The sequence below is a fragment of the Phaethon aethereus genome, assembly GCF_964289735.1.
Source record: "Phaethon aethereus genome assembly, chromosome: 8".
Classification (NCBI taxonomy): Eukaryota; Metazoa; Chordata; class Aves; order Phaethontiformes; family Phaethontidae; genus Phaethon; species Phaethon aethereus.
Genome location: NC_138584.1, coordinates 4,664,170 through 4,681,506, shown reverse-complemented (window position 1 = coordinate 4,681,506; position 17,337 = coordinate 4,664,170). Strand labels below are relative to the sequence as shown.

Below are 17,337 nucleotides of genomic sequence, written 5' to 3'. Positions count from 1 at the left end.
CAACAACCTTGCAACTCCAACCTGCTCCTTATACAGCTTGGGCTTTCTGGAAATGTTTCCCAAGCTTCAATGCAGAAAGAAGGCAACTGAATATGTTTGGAGACTTAAATGTCTTCCACCTTAGTGTTTTCTAACATTAAGGCTGTGCTCCTGCTACTGTCAGAGCTGTTAGTAATCTACTGTGTATCAGGCCAGCTGGGAGAAATGGCAGATCCTGGTTTTCAAATATAGATAGGTTACCCGAAATATTACAGCAGGCAGACTGATAATTTGGCTTGAATTTTAAATAGTGTCATAAGAAACATTCTGCATTTAACTGTTGGCATTTTTAGTTAACATTTCCCTACTTTAGCTTATTTAAAATGGTGTTTGTGGAAAAACTGAACCTAATCCTCATTAACTTGCATGGTAGTTGTTTGCAACAGCTTTGGCTCATTGTACTTCTGTGTATGTGGCATATAAACCCTGGGATTGTCGTTATCTTCTCTTCAGCATGCAGAAGAGCATCGCCAAGCAGTAAAGTGGCTTTTTATCAATATGCTTTATGTTAGGTTGCTTGCAAAATTCAGTAGTTCCCTATAGGTTTTCTCATAATTAGTGATAATTAAGCCAGGTTCCCTTGAATATGTGTATGAAAAAAACCTTATGCAGTAGAAAGGTTGTCTTTAGCTATAGAGTCTTATAGACGAGGCTGGAAGTCTGCTATGGCTTCCTGGGAGATTTTGTGTTGTATTTTAGAGGAGATGAGGGTCAGGGTCACTTCCCCTTGCTTCCTTCCAAAGTAGAGGCAATCCTGGTTCTGAAAGTTGAGCTATTGCAGGAGGCATAATTAATCTCTTGTAGCATAGTATATTCTCTCATTGGGATTAAAAAAAATTACTCTGCTTTATCTACTGATGATGCAGCATGTTGGTTTTGATTTCAGAGCTGTGAGATGGAACTAAGCCCACCAAGCCTTTTTGATTCAGATTTAATATTCTCCTTTAAACACGCTCTTTATGGAATGAGAGTATTGCTAAGTGGTCTCTGTTAGAACTGATGGCATTTCATTATGCTTAAAAGGATTTTTGTAAGCATGAAGTGGGCCTGGAACTAGGTCTAATGACATTACTTTGTCAACGTAGTATCTTTTTATGCCTTTCTTCAAATGGAGCAAATAAAACTCCAGGCTACTGTGGCTGCAAGAAAGAAGCTGAAAGTGTGACTGCAGCATGACTGGTGCAATAATGTCTTCCTAAGGGAGCCCAAAGCTGAGGACCACCCTTCTGTGCAGTGCAGGCTTCAGTGAACTGCTATAGTGTCTCTCCCTGGCTGTTTTTCCAGCGGGGCAGTGGGGGAAGATAGTCAACACACAGAGCTGACTTTCTAGAGTTGTCTTTTTATACTTCAAATAGAGATTTGCTTAGGGGGAGCGTATTCCCATTGGATGTTTGAAGCCTGGAGGAGGTATGATGGCAGGGGAAGGTACTCAAGGTGCATTCAACGGGAGCTGGTGCTGATGATCCTGGAGCTGGAATATCCCAAACAACTCCAAGGAATGGGGTCAAACTGGAATAGCTTGGGGTACTCTGTCCCATGGTTTTCATTAGACTTCCATTAGACTTGAATCTGATCCAGTGAGAGGCCATAATTATAGTAGCCAAGACAATTTTACCCTTGATTAGAGGGCAAATCCAGCAATTTTCTGGCAATCTGGGGGTCACATCTAGCCCAAATTAATATGATTCTTAGGGATGAGGGTATTTGCTCTCTGACAGAAATGTATTTAAGAGTCTCGTTTGTACAATTAATTTATCTATCCATATGCTATATGTCTAGAGAATCAACGGGGTTTTTTTTAAGTAGTCCTTCCTGAGTAGAGATTGCAATAACCTGCCTGGGATTGTGGTATGCTTGCTCAGTTCGTATTTTTGGAAAACATTTAACAGCACTGGGGTTTGAGTCAGGGAATATATTCAACCAGCAGTGGTCTATCCTTGTCCAGTTGGCACCAGTAAAGGACTTTGGAATAGCAGCATTGACCTTATTTAGGTGGTTGCTTTGGAGTAAGGAGTAACTAATGCAACTGTTGCTTTATTAAAAACAAAAAAACCCAAACCACCCAATGTTTTTAACTTCAGCCACTCACACCTTTAGCAAAACAATCTTTTGATACTGAAACTTCATACACTGTCTCAGTAGCCTTTGTTTTTATATGTGGCAGAATATAGACTTTTGGGTTGGAGCACAAAATCCAAGTGCTGTAATAGCAGCATCCTGTGCCTGAATATAGCTTTGTTTTTAAAAACTACAAATTAGTATGCTAGTGCATGCTTAGTGACACTAATTACTTTGCCTTAAAATATCAGTCTGCTGTAAAAACAGTCTCTCAGGTATGTGATATTAATACCAATTTCTGTATTGGTCCCAGGTGCTGAACAGTCTGCAGTGGTGGTCGTGGTGTTGGATTGTAACGTAAATTTCTAATGTTTGACTTTGATGCCTCAAAGTGGGCACTGGAAATAGGCAACCAGGCTATACAACAGTGGGACTTGGGATTGTTAGAAGTGCCAGGGTATCCCTTGGAGGCCAGGGAGTGGAAGCACAAAGTGAGAAAAGACTTTAAGGAAATGTAAGTGCAAAAGCTGCTGTTTTCTCTCCTCCTTCCCACCAGTTAAGTCCCCCAAAACTGCAAACAATATATCCATGTTCCAATTAAATATGGGGCTACAGCAAGACAGGAGTTGGGGTTAGAGATACAGAAATCGAAACAGCACCGTATTGGGTAGAAGGAGAATTGAAAGGCTTTGGTATAGATATTCTGGGAGGAAAAAAAAAATATATATAGTCCCATGAGGGACTGAGTCATCTACTTTGTGGAAATGGCAACTCCTATGGTCACAGATTTTGTTACCAGGTCACAGCTGAGGCATTTATGATTTTAGTAGCAATTGTAGAGTGTGTGTATAGAAAGGAGAGAGGAGCAGTTGTCTGTGGACCTTTAACTGTAACTAGTGATGCAGTTAAAGGTACATGCAGTTAAATGCAACCCCATCCCTGCTTCTGATTTGGAGGAGTAGATGTAGCACGTACCCATTTCTCATGGAAACTCACTGGGCTAGGTGCGCCTCCAGTCTGACTCCTGGGGCCTTTACAGCTGCAATGTCAGGTGCAGTGTGAGCTGCCCCAAGGGTCAGTTTTGGAGGGCACCTAGCCCCATGCTGTCCCTGCAGAAGACCACAGAGCTTGCCAACGTGGTCACTGCCTGTAGAGTTGTTGTCTTGCAACCTCCCAGCATCCACGGTCATTACATCAGGGATACTAAAGGGTATATTTGTGTTTATTTCTGTTAATATCGGGTATGGACCAGTTGTGCATGGATTACTGTTGTCTCTCTGCCACCATCATGTCTTGCAGGAGTAAGTACCTGGAATGTGTGTGTGGTTTTCAAAGTGTGACTGGGAGGGGGGAAACCCTCATCTGTCCCAAATCAATCTTCTGGTGAGTGCCTCCTAGTTCTAGTGGGGAGTGACTTGTTGAACACCAGTTTTGCTGTTACCTTGTTCGTAACCCTTACGGTAAGGTAGCTGCTCCATTCCTTTAACCAATTTAGTGGCCCATCTATATATGTTCTCCTGGGGTGTGGAGAACTGCAGGCACCATCAGGATGCGAGTGTACCAAGGCTTTATACAATAGAGCGGGTAAATATGCATGCTGTACTGTTTCCCCACTGCTCTACCCTCAACAACAAGCCAAGCTTCAGAAGCCAATTTATTTTGTAATTCCATTTGTTAGCTACAAGTGCTCTCCAAGGTCATAGGTTTTAACATTAAATAAAGCAATTGATTTATAATCTCACAGATTGAGAATAAAGATAAGCAGCAGAGCAACCAGAACCCTTGAGAATGTGTTTACTTTCTAGCAGCTCTTAGTGGTTTTTCCGTAGGACACTGGTAATTAACTTCTTAAGAAAAAAAAAAAAACAGTGACTTGGGAACTGGAGATGTCTCTTCTATTTTCCCTAGAACAAAACAATCAGTTCCTTTCACTTTGTAATTTATAAGTAATTCTGTTTATAAATCTTTTTCAAATATCCAGGAGTTTTTGTGTCCTCAAAAGATTCCTTATAAAAATGCAGCTAGTCTTTGCTCTTCAGAAATGTGGAGTTTAAAAGTAGGTTAACAAAAAAAAGACAATTGCTAATTGTTTCCGAGATGCACATCTTTGAGGAGCAAGGACCACTGCTAGTCCAAAAGGGAACTTCACTGGATATTGAAATGATTTAAAATATGGCTCACCTCCAGTGCTTCCTTAAAAAAATGAAAATATGGTCTTCCATGTCTAGAGGAAGTTGCTTCATGCTAGGACTGAGGTAGGTTTGTTAGCACACAGACAGTTGGTGTTCCATCTGCCCTCTGAGATGGTGAAAGCCTGCACTGTCAGTCCCATGTTAAGTCTACTTAAAATAGTGCTACCAAAACACACTGCTCTTATTTTAGCAGGATGTAAATAGCCATTGCACGCATGTTTTATGTGTTGCTTTGGCTCACTAGTGGCTCTGTGCCTCTCATCACAAGGGAAGTGGATGCTGTTGTCTAGCTGGTTTATCTCTTGACTCGATGGCCTTTTTGACAAAAAGCATAAAGTATTTCCTATTACTCTATTGCATGTTATCATTGTGCTAATAACTAATTCACTTTGCCTGTAGAAATGTATCACCTGCAAACCAGAATATTAGTGTTCTTCAGAGCTGGCCCTGTTGTGTCTTTTGACAAAATAAAACTAAGTTCTCTTGCAAATTTTCATATAGATAAACTTGTGCATAAGCAAGTGCTTACAGTGAAACAAAGACTTCAAGCAGTGACAGGAATACCATCGAGCTAGTTAAATGCAAATAAGCCTTGCTTAATACTAAATGTTTTTAGAAGGCTTGTAGGAAAAAGCATGAAAATAACTGTTGCTATGCAGGTGAGCTGTTTGTCCTAATCCTGATTAATCCAGGGGGAAGCGGGGTTTTGCAAATATTAGGAATAGTTTTATATAATAAATAACTCACTTGATTAGCTGCTTAGATTGTTCGTATTTTTCTTTGTCAATCCCGTACTAAAAGCCTGCTGGCAGGAAGTGAAAACTCTTGTACCAGGATTGTGCATAGGTGATGGAGGCCAAGGCACGAGTGTGCGGTGGGCTTGCTGTGTTGGGTTTGCCCGCCTCTCTCGCAGCCAACGAACATCTGTACAGGTGGTGGTTTATTTCTGCAGCCTTTTTCTCCCTGCAGTGTCTTTGATGCTGTTTGAAGGTTGCAGGTCTGACAATCAATTTCTCTGGTTGATGCTTTTTATTTTTTTAATGATGTGTTAACTCTTATAGACATACTGAAATACTCATTTGTTATGTCTACAGCATGTCTCTATTTAGAAAAAAAAAAGAAATTAATGCTAGAGAAGCAAATCCACCCCAGGTGAGAGAGGTTCTATTCTGTTCTAATAACTTGGCTTTTTACCAGACATTGTAATACATTATTTTTTTTCCTTCAGCAGCAGAAGGCTAAGGGTATAAATTGAATCCAAGTAGATGAATCGCTGCCATCAGTTTAGTTGTGCTTTACCTGAATCCACAGGGCAGTGAGCAGGAGCTGAGACAGCGGTTCAATTAAGATTGTGGTGCAAGTAAATCCATTGTATTGTTATAGAGGCTTTTGATTATAAAAATTCATCCATAGAATAGGGTGAGCTGACGAGACAGGCCTGAATGGTGCTTTCGTCCTGTTTGTATAAAAAGATCAGACTAGGATAGATCTGGGGTCAGGGGAGAGCAGTCTGGCTTAGATGACTCCTTTCCCTCTCCCATTTTATTTAAATAGATGCATACTGGCTTGCTTTATTCTCCAGTCATAAGCATGTTCCTTTTCTTTGTCTTTTGGAGGCTCGTGATTTTGAGGGTTTAACCTGACTAGCTTGTTTCTCCTTTACTGAGCAAGCAGTCATGAGTGGGACGGTCTCCTGCCACTGCTTCAGAGAAGTTTAGGTGCCTGAGTTAAAAGGCCACGTTGCGAGCTGTTTCATGGAATTATTTTATACTGTCAGACTGCATGTCAACAATCCTGTCTCTCCATAATTTAAAAATAACTTGATGCTATCTCCTTCACAAGGACTTGAAAACTCTGCTGGCATTTAAATTTATCTTCCCTCAAAAGCATTGTGGTGCCTTCAACTTCTCACTATGTCGAGGGGTAGAAAAAGCTAGCTGTTATAGCTATGGGGGCAGCCAAAAGAGCCCCCTCTTGTTGTAATTGGTTTAATGCTTTCTGATGGTAGAAAGGTACCTTAAATACCCCTGTTCTCAGGATTTTTCAAGCTATATGAATGTGAAACCTGATCAGTGTAAACTCTGTTCTCTGCTGCCATCCAGAACTTGCTGCCTGGTTCATGAGTGCTGTGGCTTTTTAAAAAAATCATGATGGGGACAGCAGAGATTGAAATGAATTACTGAGTGGAGGAACCCCAAGAGAGACCTCTCAAAGTGGTAGATTGCTTGCTTAGTCAAGGGATTTGAGGAGAGCTGGTTACTGACCATACCAACCTGGAGACTCGAGGAAAATGCTACCCCTAAGCCCTTTGTGGGAGGAATACCAAACTTTCTGCCTGATGCTTCTGAAAGGAGGTAGGTGTATGTGGACATCCACCCTGCCCTGCCTGCAGTGACACAGGCTGCAGGCAGGAGCTTCTTCTAGGAAGCAGGTTTACTTCCCTGCCTGCTAGGTGTCTTAATAGATTTCTCTCGAGCCCTTCCAAGCTGCGAAGGTAGCAATGACATTAGCTGTTTATAACCTGCTGCCTGCCTTTCTCTCAGATGTATTTCATGTACAACCTCAGGCTTTTCCCATTTGCAGCTTAACTTTGTTATAAGGTGACTGCTTTTACTTCCAACTTCATTGATACCTATTACAAACTTGCCCTGCAGTTCAAGAAAGAAGGTTCCTCGTTTCCACAAGCAACCCTAAGTGGAAGTCACAGCGTGTGTGGTTTTTACAGTGCTAATGATACATGTTTTGACCCTCTGTTGTTACTCAGGGAATTTAGAAGGGTTTTTTCCACAAATACTAGTTTGCTCTGCTTTACCACTTAAAGTTCACCAAGCTGCTGTATATAGGAGCTAAGGGATGCAGCAATGCAACGAAGAGAAATCAGTGGGCGGTCATCCCATGGCACGTTGATCATAGAGCACGCAGTTGTGTGTTAAGCATGTTTTCAGGGTGAACTGACAGCTTTGACGTTTGGGTACTATGCAATGTAGATGGCTTAGCTGAACGGGAAAATCTCTAGAGCATCTGAACAAAGATGGCTGTGGGAGGGAGACTGTGCTACCACAAAAAGTCCATTTCAGTAAATGGACGTGTGTGTGTTAGGAGGGATTTAGAAAATGGTGCCTGAGAGTAAGAACTCCACGCTGTTGGTATATGTGCCAGGTCTGACTGAAGTGTTCTGAACGGTGTATTTGCTAACTCCAAATTACGATTCTCAGCTCTGCCATACTGAGATACTCTGCTGGTAAGTACATGTGTTGTGTTACACAGTTCTCAACCTATGCTTTTGTTCCTCAGTATTGAGTTCGACCGAGACTGTGACTACTTTGCCATCGCTGGGGTGACAAAGAAGATTAAAGTCTATGAGTATGGTACAGTCATTCAGGATGCGGTGGATATTCACTACCCTGAGAATGAAATGACCTGTAATTCCAAAATCAGGTAGGCGTTGAGTTTGTATTTGAACTCCGAGGGCCTTTTCTATTTGCTTGTTTATGTGCGGCAACTGTTTTGCTTTCTTTATCCATTGTGGGGAGGGGAAAGGAAGAAAGCAGGAGCTGATGGAAAGCTTGCTTTGAACTCTGGGTGGGATCGGGTGTCACAAGCACTGTTACTTGTGTGTGCCGGGCTCATCCAAGGTAATAGCAGGCCCACGTACCTGGGGGAGAAAGGGACATAGGGTAGTGAACTGCTTTTGTGTTCCTTGGAAATGCCGTTGGATACCTACTCAGTTAAAAGGAGAGTAAAATTGGAGTAGTGGATATGCTGCAGGTAAAGTCTTAGCTTTTCTCAAGGTACCTCCTGTGCCCAGTTCTTCATAATAGCCACTGATTCCTTCATGCTGTCTTCTCTCATCAACCACATCCTTTCCATTCTGCTGAGAGACTGCTAGTCCTCAGGAAATGTGCCTCATTTGCACCCTCTGCCCATGCACCCACGTCTGCCTGAAGTATTGTTCTGCTGAGCCTCATAATATCAAGCTCTTGGGAAAAGACCTTGCTTGATTTTGCTTCTGTGCTATCGTTACTGTCAACCTATCTTTTTAAATGACTTAAACCAAAGAAATACAGACCACGTCAGAACTTTAGTTGAAAGAATCCAGCTAATGTAACTTAAAAGTTCTAATTAAAAAATTCTGTTAAAGCTCAAAAGTAAATAGCACAGGCAATCAAACCAATTTAGTATTATAATACAAGTCTCCAGCATCTCTCAACTCACTTGTTTTTATTTGGTACTTTACATTTTAAAAACAGTACCCACGAAAGTGTAAGTAATACATTTATATAACAGTCCGGCTTTCATGAAAACAGAATGTTGTGCAACAAGATTAATAACGTTTGCAAGCCTACTTTATAGTGTAAGTCATGCTTAGTTTTGTAGTTGACATGTTTCTTAAGGTAGATCAGTCACTCCTGTATCACTCATGCTGATTATTCTTGGGAATTGTGTAATACTGTTTTATGAAGGAAGAGATGTAAATGTAACTGACCCTGGGACTGGCTTTCAGGATGGGGAAAAACAGTCTGAGGGGTTCATATTGATGAGCCACGCTGATTGTGGAGATTGTGTTTTGCTGGGCTTGTGAAACGTACAGCGTTTTTGCCTTTTTTGCCTGAGTCATAGCAGGGTTCAGACCATTAGCTTCATTATTCTGGAGAGAAGAGGAGAATAACAGGAGAACCCTCTAGCAGTCGAGTAATACCTTTTGCCTTAATTAGCCAGGGAAAAGCAATGCGTGTTTGGTAGTTGTCTGTCTGTCTGAGACAACTTCCAAACTTGCTGCTTCCAATTTGACAGGGATCTACCCCGTCAATCCTGCCAGGTGTTAGGAAGTTGTTTGTTCTCCCTCCGCCGGCAGCTGCTGGTGAGGAGAGCTGCGTTAGCACCGTCGGTGATGTTACTCTTGTCAACTTTGTGCTCCAGACAAGACACCGCTTCCATTCAAGACTTCTTCTCTTTTTCAAATTTCATGCATATATACATTATATAGATATGATGATGCTAAATGCATTGTCCTCTGACACTCGGTGCCTCCTTGCCCTAGTTTCTCTCATTCCTCTGAAGAAATGCTCCCCCCCGCACCCCACCAAGGCACCTTCCTTCAGCATGTGGGTGCTTTTGGTTTTGACAAATAAAGTTAAGCAGTCAGTCACATGCATCCTTGCTATATCCATTAGCTGTGCTGCCAGTCACTGGTGCTGGGGCTCGCTGGCGCAGTGTCGAGCAGCGTAATAACTTGCTATTCTGAAGTGGCGTAGCTTGAGGGAGAAGTTATATATGAAGGCTGTAATTTCATTACGAGATATTGCAGTATGTTGAAAAAGTGCCCATATCACAATAAAAAAAAATCTAAACAAGTGGAGCCTGCTTTTTGTAAAAAACCTTGGCTTAAAGCTGTTGATATTAATTTAGGTGGAGGTGCAGCTTCTTTCAGAGACTTGCTTTACCTGCTAGTGCCCTTTCAGCTTTCAAAGACGGACGTATTTCTGCCGTGGCACATGGGTGGTACCTCTCTCCGCAGCGGAGGTGTGGGGCTCTGTGTGCAGGTGGGATTCGGTGACACGTCTTCTCTGCCGAAGCTGGCGTGTGACGCTGGCGCTGCATGTAACGTCCCTCGCGCGGCGCCGGAGCTGTCTGTCCGCAGGCGCTTTGGCTTTCCAAAGACACGTCATGGGAGGCTCACGCTAAATTGATCCCGGTTAACCTTGTTCAGAGCGATGATGCTGGAACATAAATCGTTAGCGGTTACGTGGGTGACTCAGCTTTCGGAGGAGCAGCAGCGCTGATGGGCTTTTATAAAAGCAGACAGGTGACAGCATTCGTGAGGACTCATGGCTGGCCAAGAGCAAGTCTGCTGGCCTGGAGCAGCTGCGGGAAGGGAAGCCCTTGCCTGGGACGGGGCTGGCACTAGCCCAGCCTGGCTCTGCCGTGTGCCAGCTGGGCGCCTGCTGAAAGGTTGAGCTTCGTGCCAGCAGTAATGGATTGTAGGCTTTGCTGGAGCAGAGCCCTGGTACCAGCTGTAGCTGAGTCTTTCTTCCTCTTTTCCAACCCCCTTTTTTACACCCACCTGCTTCTTAAATACATTCTTTTTTTTCATCATCTGCTGAGCTTTCTCATCCCTATTTTTAAAGACCAGGGAGGAAGTCAGTGTGTCAGGTTTCTGGTAAATGTGCGTTGTGTCCCCCGGCAACGACAGTGGCATAAGCTTCCAGGAAAAACACAAGATGACACATAAATCCTCATAAAAATCCCATTTACAGATTCATAGCTTCAGTACAAGAAACAAATCCTGGCATTGTACGGTAGCTATAAACAGCACCCTGTGAGCTAATTATGACTTGCTGTGTCCCTAGCTATGGCAGACAATAATCTGCGGCTCCCCTCGCGCAGGAGGAGATGGGAAAGCACGAGAAGAGGATGAATGGCTAGCAGCGAGCCACAGCTCTTCTGATTTATTCAAGAGGCAGATTTGTTGTCTTGCCATAGGTTGCAGGGGGAAAAAAATAAGGAGTTCAGGTAAAAGAAATCGGCTTTAGGCCTCGTTAATCTACAATAGGTGATGTGCCAGGGTGATTAGGTAAACATGCTCTCGAAATCCATGTTTAGTATTCTGCATGCTCACCACTGTGTGTTTGCAGCAGCTGTACTTCAGTGATAGATGTTACCACAAACCTCCAAAATCAGCTGCATCTGTTTAGTCAACTGCAGTAAAAACGAAGCATCAGTAGGCGTTTTTTTTAGGTGGCTGCTAGTGTTCTATTGTTTTCATTTTTTCAGTGTCAATAAATCAAATGCGTGATTGCTCTATCCTAATAGCAGTTCATGGGCATATTGCTGTCAGTTTTTTAAATGGCAGTTAGTTCTCACTATTAAGTTTAAGTTAAGGAAAAATTTGCCGTATGGTGTTTTTCTTCATAGAGCCTTTGCTATTTGCAGAGGTATGAGCTCTCTTTATGCTGAAAAACCTCATGAGTGGTTGTATTGGATGCCCATATTTCCAATGCAGAAAACGTTCAACACTAAACAGGTTATAAGAAAATACACCTTCAATTTTCATTAATTCCAGTTTTCAGAGTAACTGTTTCACTTTGCAGTAAGATGAAGCTTTTCTTTAAAAGTATTTGTCTCTTAAACCTACTAAAGGTTTTCTTTGGATTGATTAGAAACAATATTTTTTTAAAACATTCATAAAGTTAATGTAATTCTGTACGTCTCTGACGTATTTGATTAGCATTGTTATTCACATGGGTGTTCCTTGCAGTAATAGATCACTCCCTTAAAAACACTTCAGTCCTAAAACTACTGGGCATCGGTTGACTCATGGTAATAGACTGGATCTGAAGCACTTGGCACTTGGAAGCAGGTCAGACCACAGCAGTTTGTGCCTTATTAAAAGCTTTAACTCCATTTAACTCTCGCCGCCAGAGGGGTGGCTGACATTGGGTAACTTGGTCCTGGATTTGAGACATTTCAGGCGTAAAAATACTGGCTCATGAAAGAAACATCAGCGTGACTGACAATGCTAACCGTGCTGGCCCGCTTGTGTCTCTGAATAAAATGAAGGATGCACATAAATCTTTACGGGGTCAGAATTTCTGTGTGTCTGGATTGGATGCTGAGGTGAGGAGAATGTTTCAGAGGTCGGTGATTAGCTTTCAACCAGAGTTTCTCCAGGCTAATCTCCTAGGAAGGAAAGCTATCATAGCTTATGGCAAGGTAAACCTCTGGGGTGTTAACTATTGCCCTGTTTCTGGATTAAAGAGCAAAGCAAAAACTGAAAAAATAACGGCTACTAGTATTTAAAATAAAAGGTGGCCTCACACAGCGCTGGATTAAAAGGAGTTGAATTATGCATTACCTCAGCCTTAGATGGCTTTCTTTTTTTGTATTATATCTCATAGCCTCCACCCTTCGGTTTGTCCTTGGATGTGACTGCAGGCCATCTAAAGGTTGCCTGCAAAAGGTTATTTTTATGTGCTTGTGGGGTTTTGATGCTTAACCTGTTTGTGGACTGTGTAAGCTGCATTTTTTTGTCTCTCACCTTTGTCCTTTCCTTTCCCCTTCTCCAACTTGCTCCCCCATGCATTTTTGAATGTTACTTGATTTGTTACCCATGATAGCATCTCAAGGGAACCCAAAAAACTAGTTTGTCTTTGAAGTTCAAACAAAATTGCCTGTGTTGGGCATGGAAGTAAGATCAGTGCTTCCCCTGAGGGGAGCATGGCAGTAGCTTCTCAACCCTTTGTAGGTCCCAGGAAAGCCACATGGAAGAGAAACTTCGTAATGTCCCAGCTCCAGGACAGCCTTCTTTCAGGCCTCCATCATCGCAGATACCAGAGAATACAACCAAAGGGCAGGCAGCCCTTGATAAAAAGCATCCTTTACCTGGAGAGGGAGCTCCCCTCCACCTGACCCATCCCTGAATTGTGCTCTACACAAGTTACTTTTGAGGATTTAAGTTACAAAGAAGCCTCAGGTACTGCAATGTCAAGGAGAAAACTCTGGTTTCAGACTTTGTAGAGAGAGCTGGGTGGTGGTGAGGGGAGAATTGAGGCAGAGAACTGGAACAGGATTGTTTTTGTCTTACTATGATCTTTTAATCATATTCCTTAAAAATGGAAGATTTATGGTGTGTGTGACTTAAAAGGTGTTAATTGAACCACTTAGTGGCTGCAAATCCCTAAACATTTTTCACCTGTCAGTTCCTGTTTCCCCTCTCAGTCTACCTACAAATGCTTTCCAAGTGAGTGTTAACTCCTTGTTAACACCGTCAGGCTTCAGTGGGACAGAATGCTTAGCTTGATCTCTGCTGTGCCAGACCTAAAAGCCCTTCATTTTTCCCCATCTATATTGATTGATCTGATAAACTATTGCCTCTGCCTACAAACGTGGTATTTCTTACACGCTTAGATCTATCGCATCTCAAGCAGCGCTATTAAACTCTGTCCTTTATATTTTTCTGCCTACTCAGTTAATTCCTAATTTTCATCATTTGGGGTGATTTTCTTTTTTTGGCAAGATACAGTTAGGTGATATCCTCTTCATATCCTCTTCATAGTTCAGCTTGCAGCGCCCAGCTCTTTTCTGCTGGTCAGATGTGGATCTCGTGTTCCCCTCACATAGAGCATCCGTCCTCTTAACCAGCCAGGGCAGCACCACCAAGTCTGCCTTTCTCTAGGACCCTCTCCTCCTGCTGATGCTGCCCAACGTGCTCTCAAAGCCATCCACATAGAAGACTGCCTTCTATAAATATTTGGCCCTGGGGCTGTATTCTTCTAGTTCTTGTGTGATGGCTAAACTTACAGAGTATTTTTTTTTTCTTAAACTGCTGAAGCTCTGACTTGAGTGGAGATAAGATGGCAGGGGGAACAGGTTTGAACTGATGAATGTCTAGTGCAGTGTCTGCCTCCCTGCCATTAGTTGGAGACTGCTCCCTGCCCAGAGCCTCACTGTGGTGTAGCTCTAGGGCTCTTTGCTTCCGTCAGTGACTGACTGCTCTGCCTGGAAACAAGACTCCAGACATCAGATGTGGTTATCTCTGGACTGCTGCAACCTTCACAGTCCTGGTGGGCAGTGCCTGCCAGCTTCATTTGTCCTCAGGGAGCCACTCGAGCCTCCCTGAATGAAGCTTCTAGTAAATCATACACTGTCAAGACCTGCTTTTCTGTGTGAGTACCTAACAGTAGTAGAGCTGGCATAATGATTGCTCCTTGTCGATACATTTGTGGACAGCCCTTGTACCTACAAGGACTGAGGACACTAACGTCGTCTAATTAATGACGTATCTTGGAAGAGGTGAAACCAGGGAAAGCATTGCCTGAGCTGTATCACTTCAGCCATCCTCTTAGCAGCTGCTGGTTACAGACAATGACTTGCACTGGGTAAATAAAACTCTTAAGTTTCTGAATGCAAAGTTTTAAAACCAAGGGATGCTGTTATAAGAAGAGAATGTGCAAGTGTGTGAACATAGGTAGAGAGAGGTGCACACTGGGAGGAGTGTTTGACAGGTTGAAAGCAGTGTGATCCAATATCCCTCTGTACTGGCCGTTCTAAAGAAAGCTCCCAGTGATCCACTGGGGGAGGTGTGTCCTGAAGGTTTTCTCCAAGCATCGTGCAGAGGCTTGCAGAAAGCGCTGCTGTTGGACGACTTTGTCTTGTTTCTGTAAGTTAAAGATTAACTTGTGCAGGCAGAGGAAGTTGGAGCTGGAAGTCTTTTGGATCACTCCGTGAAGTTTCCGGCTGATGCAAGCACCAATAGCATGTTATTTCTTCCTCATATTTCTTCAAATTTGTCTTAATGGGAGGCAAGAACCTCAACAGATTTTTATTTGGCTGTTCCAGAACCTTGGATGAGCATGGTGATTCCACGCAGCTAAATAGTGGTGAGCTGTGATTAGTGGTTGGTATGCATAGTCCCTCTGTGGTTATAAAACTCACACCCCAGTAAGTTAAGTTTGACCATTGTCAGGAGGAGAACACCGATGCTGCTTGCTGTTATTTAACTAATTGAAAAATAAGCATTTCTATTTAACTACCTTAAAGGAAAAGGATTTTTTTCCCCTTCTGTATGTAAATTCCTAAGGAAAACAGGATGTAAGTGTACAGTAGAACGAAGAATTTGCCAAGGTATAATACCCCAAAGTCAGTATCTGTGTATCTACATCATATTTCAATGTGTAGCAGCACTGACCATAGCAGTACTAAAAAGTTACAGAATCACAGACTTCTAGTTTATATTGTTGGTTAAAACTTAGCCCCAAGGCTACTGTAATCTAGTTAACTGTGTCAGAGCTGTTTGACCTGCATGAATTGGATCTGTCAGTTCAGCTTCTGCTACATGCATCACAGTTCATACCAACTGGTGTGCTTTTCTACCAGATGGTCCAGAAATTGGTGAACAAGTATTACAAATTTTCTTACCTCTGTCACGTTTTTTTGGGAGTCAGAGCGGAGGCATAGTGCCAGAATGCTGCAAATGTGACTTGGCGGTGTCGCTGCTCTTGTTTTGTCTGCTGATGATCAGAGTTTGTCGGTGGAATTGCCATTTAGTTTTGCATGGCCACTTAATTCAGTTTAAGATATAAACCCGTGCAATATATATTGCAGTTCTTGATCAGAAACATCTAAATGTTTCTTTTAGTTTGCGGAGGAAGGTTGGTAGGTTTTGGTTTTGTCCTTTCCTGAGTGTTTCAGTGGGGTGGCTTGATCAAATGCTGCGTGCTTTGCCAAGGTGCTAATTGTCTGACATCTTGCAAGAGTGATTTTTCTTGTAAGGTATGATTTAATGTAAGACTGACTGGGGCTCTTTTTCTTTTTAAGCTGTATCAGCTGGAGTAGTTACCACAAGAACCTGCTAGCCAGCAGCGACTATGAAGGCACCGTCATCCTTTGGGATGGATTCACGGGACAAAGATCCAAGGTCTACCAGGTAACATGCAAGCAGTGAGCAACGCTTTCCCACACCACGAACCACGTCAAGGGATCAATATTCAATCCGAGATTCTGCTTCTAGTGCAGCAATAGGCTTTTACATTCCCCAGGGTGAAAGGGATGCTCCCCCTGCTTGGTAAATGTGTCTCATCTGCACAGCTTTATCGAGCTGTAGTCCTCGAGGGAGGCAGCTACATCTTCTTGTCACAGTCATGAGGCAGTTGACGTTTTCTTGCTGCACAGGGAAAGGGAATCTGCACAGGGAGAAATGACTTTCTGGAAGTGGTTTGTCTCACCTTTCTTTAGAAACTTCTGTTTCTCCATACCTGTTCCACTTCAGTCTTTGTCAAAAGCCTTTTGTGAAATCCTGCAGTGATTGCTGCAGCTGCTTGTAAAGCAGAAGAGCAAAATGCAGACTTAAGTGATGAGGTTCGGAGAGCGGAGCAGTAGGCAGAACCCTTCCCAAGGCACAGTCCTGCACTCGGGAGAGCAGCGACGTATGCAAGTGGACTGAGCTCAAGAGCAAGACTGCTTTCAGGAGAACTTCTTGGCATTTTGTCTTTTCATGCAGTTTGAACATTGTTTCTATATAAAGGATTCAGAGAGGCTTGTGATGAGAACAAGGAGGTTGGAAGAGAAGATGGTCCATTTGGAAAGAGGTTGGAAGTGCTGCAGGCTGTTGTGTAGGTAGCGTTGTGCATTGAAACTGGTCAGTGATAATGAATGAACTGCACACTAGCCTTCAGTTCCCCCTTCTTGACAGTTCAACATAAGTTTTAATTCCTGTTTAAGCTCTTGTTTACTTTTTTATTGTGTTTTGGCCATTTTGTAATGATTGCTTTCACTAATCTTTTGCATATCTCAATTAAAAAGAAACTATACTGGACAAAATAAACATTGTCTGTTTTCCTCTCAAATATATTTTGCATTTCTTTGAGGCTGAATAATGAACCTAGAGAGGACCAGCTGTTGCTTATGTTAAAACAAACTCATTTTGCTTCCTATCAAGATTACTTGAATTTTTTATTTGGATTTGCAGAGAGGCATGCATACTGACATCTGCTTCACATGTATTAGGAATCCTTTAGTGACTTTGTCCTGGCGAGCTTTTCATGTTGCCTTGCAAGCCTGTATGAAGGCTTTAAATCAAAGGGTTTGACTGAATTTTGGGTTTCATTCAATGTGGTGTTTTGCTTCCATGTGGGATGTGCCAGCATAGCAAATACAGCTTTTCTGTGTTTTGGGGAAGAGTGTGCAGTCTTTTAAGAATATTTGAGGCAAAAACCCCAGGATTAAACACCAGAAGTTTTGTTTAGTAGCTCAATAGGAAGGTGAGGATTTCTTGCACTTTCAATGAGGAGGTGTTTGAAACGGCTTTGAACAGGCATCTAATTGGTATTGGGAGATAAAATGGTGGCCTACTAAAATAAGAAGCAGCTCACAGTGAACCACAGCCAGTCAAACCATGCTGCAAAAACAGGTCTTTAAGGTATATTTCCTGAAATCAATGTGTTTTTTATTTCAAGTAAAAAAAAAAACCCAACAGTTTTTTAAATTCCCATTCTACTGTTTTCTGCTTTCATGGCCTGACTAACATACTAAAAGCATTGATCTGATTGGG

General features: G+C 42.5%; 1 protein-coding gene across 1 annotated transcript in view; it reads left to right on the top strand.

The window, feature by feature from the left end:
• COP1 (COP1 E3 ubiquitin ligase) overlaps nt 1-17,337 on the top strand; it is a gene marked incomplete at its 3' end in the record, with an annotated part of 127,288 nt that overhangs the window by 47,036 nt on the left and 62,915 nt on the right. Inside the window, exons 12-13 of the mRNA XM_082002726.1 lie at nt 7,584-7,727; nt 15,606-15,714. Of these exons, the coding sequence (XP_081858852.1) occupies nt 7,584-7,727; nt 15,606-15,714 (253 nt within the window). The remainder of the gene's footprint in view (nt 1-7,583; nt 7,728-15,605; nt 15,715-17,337) is intronic.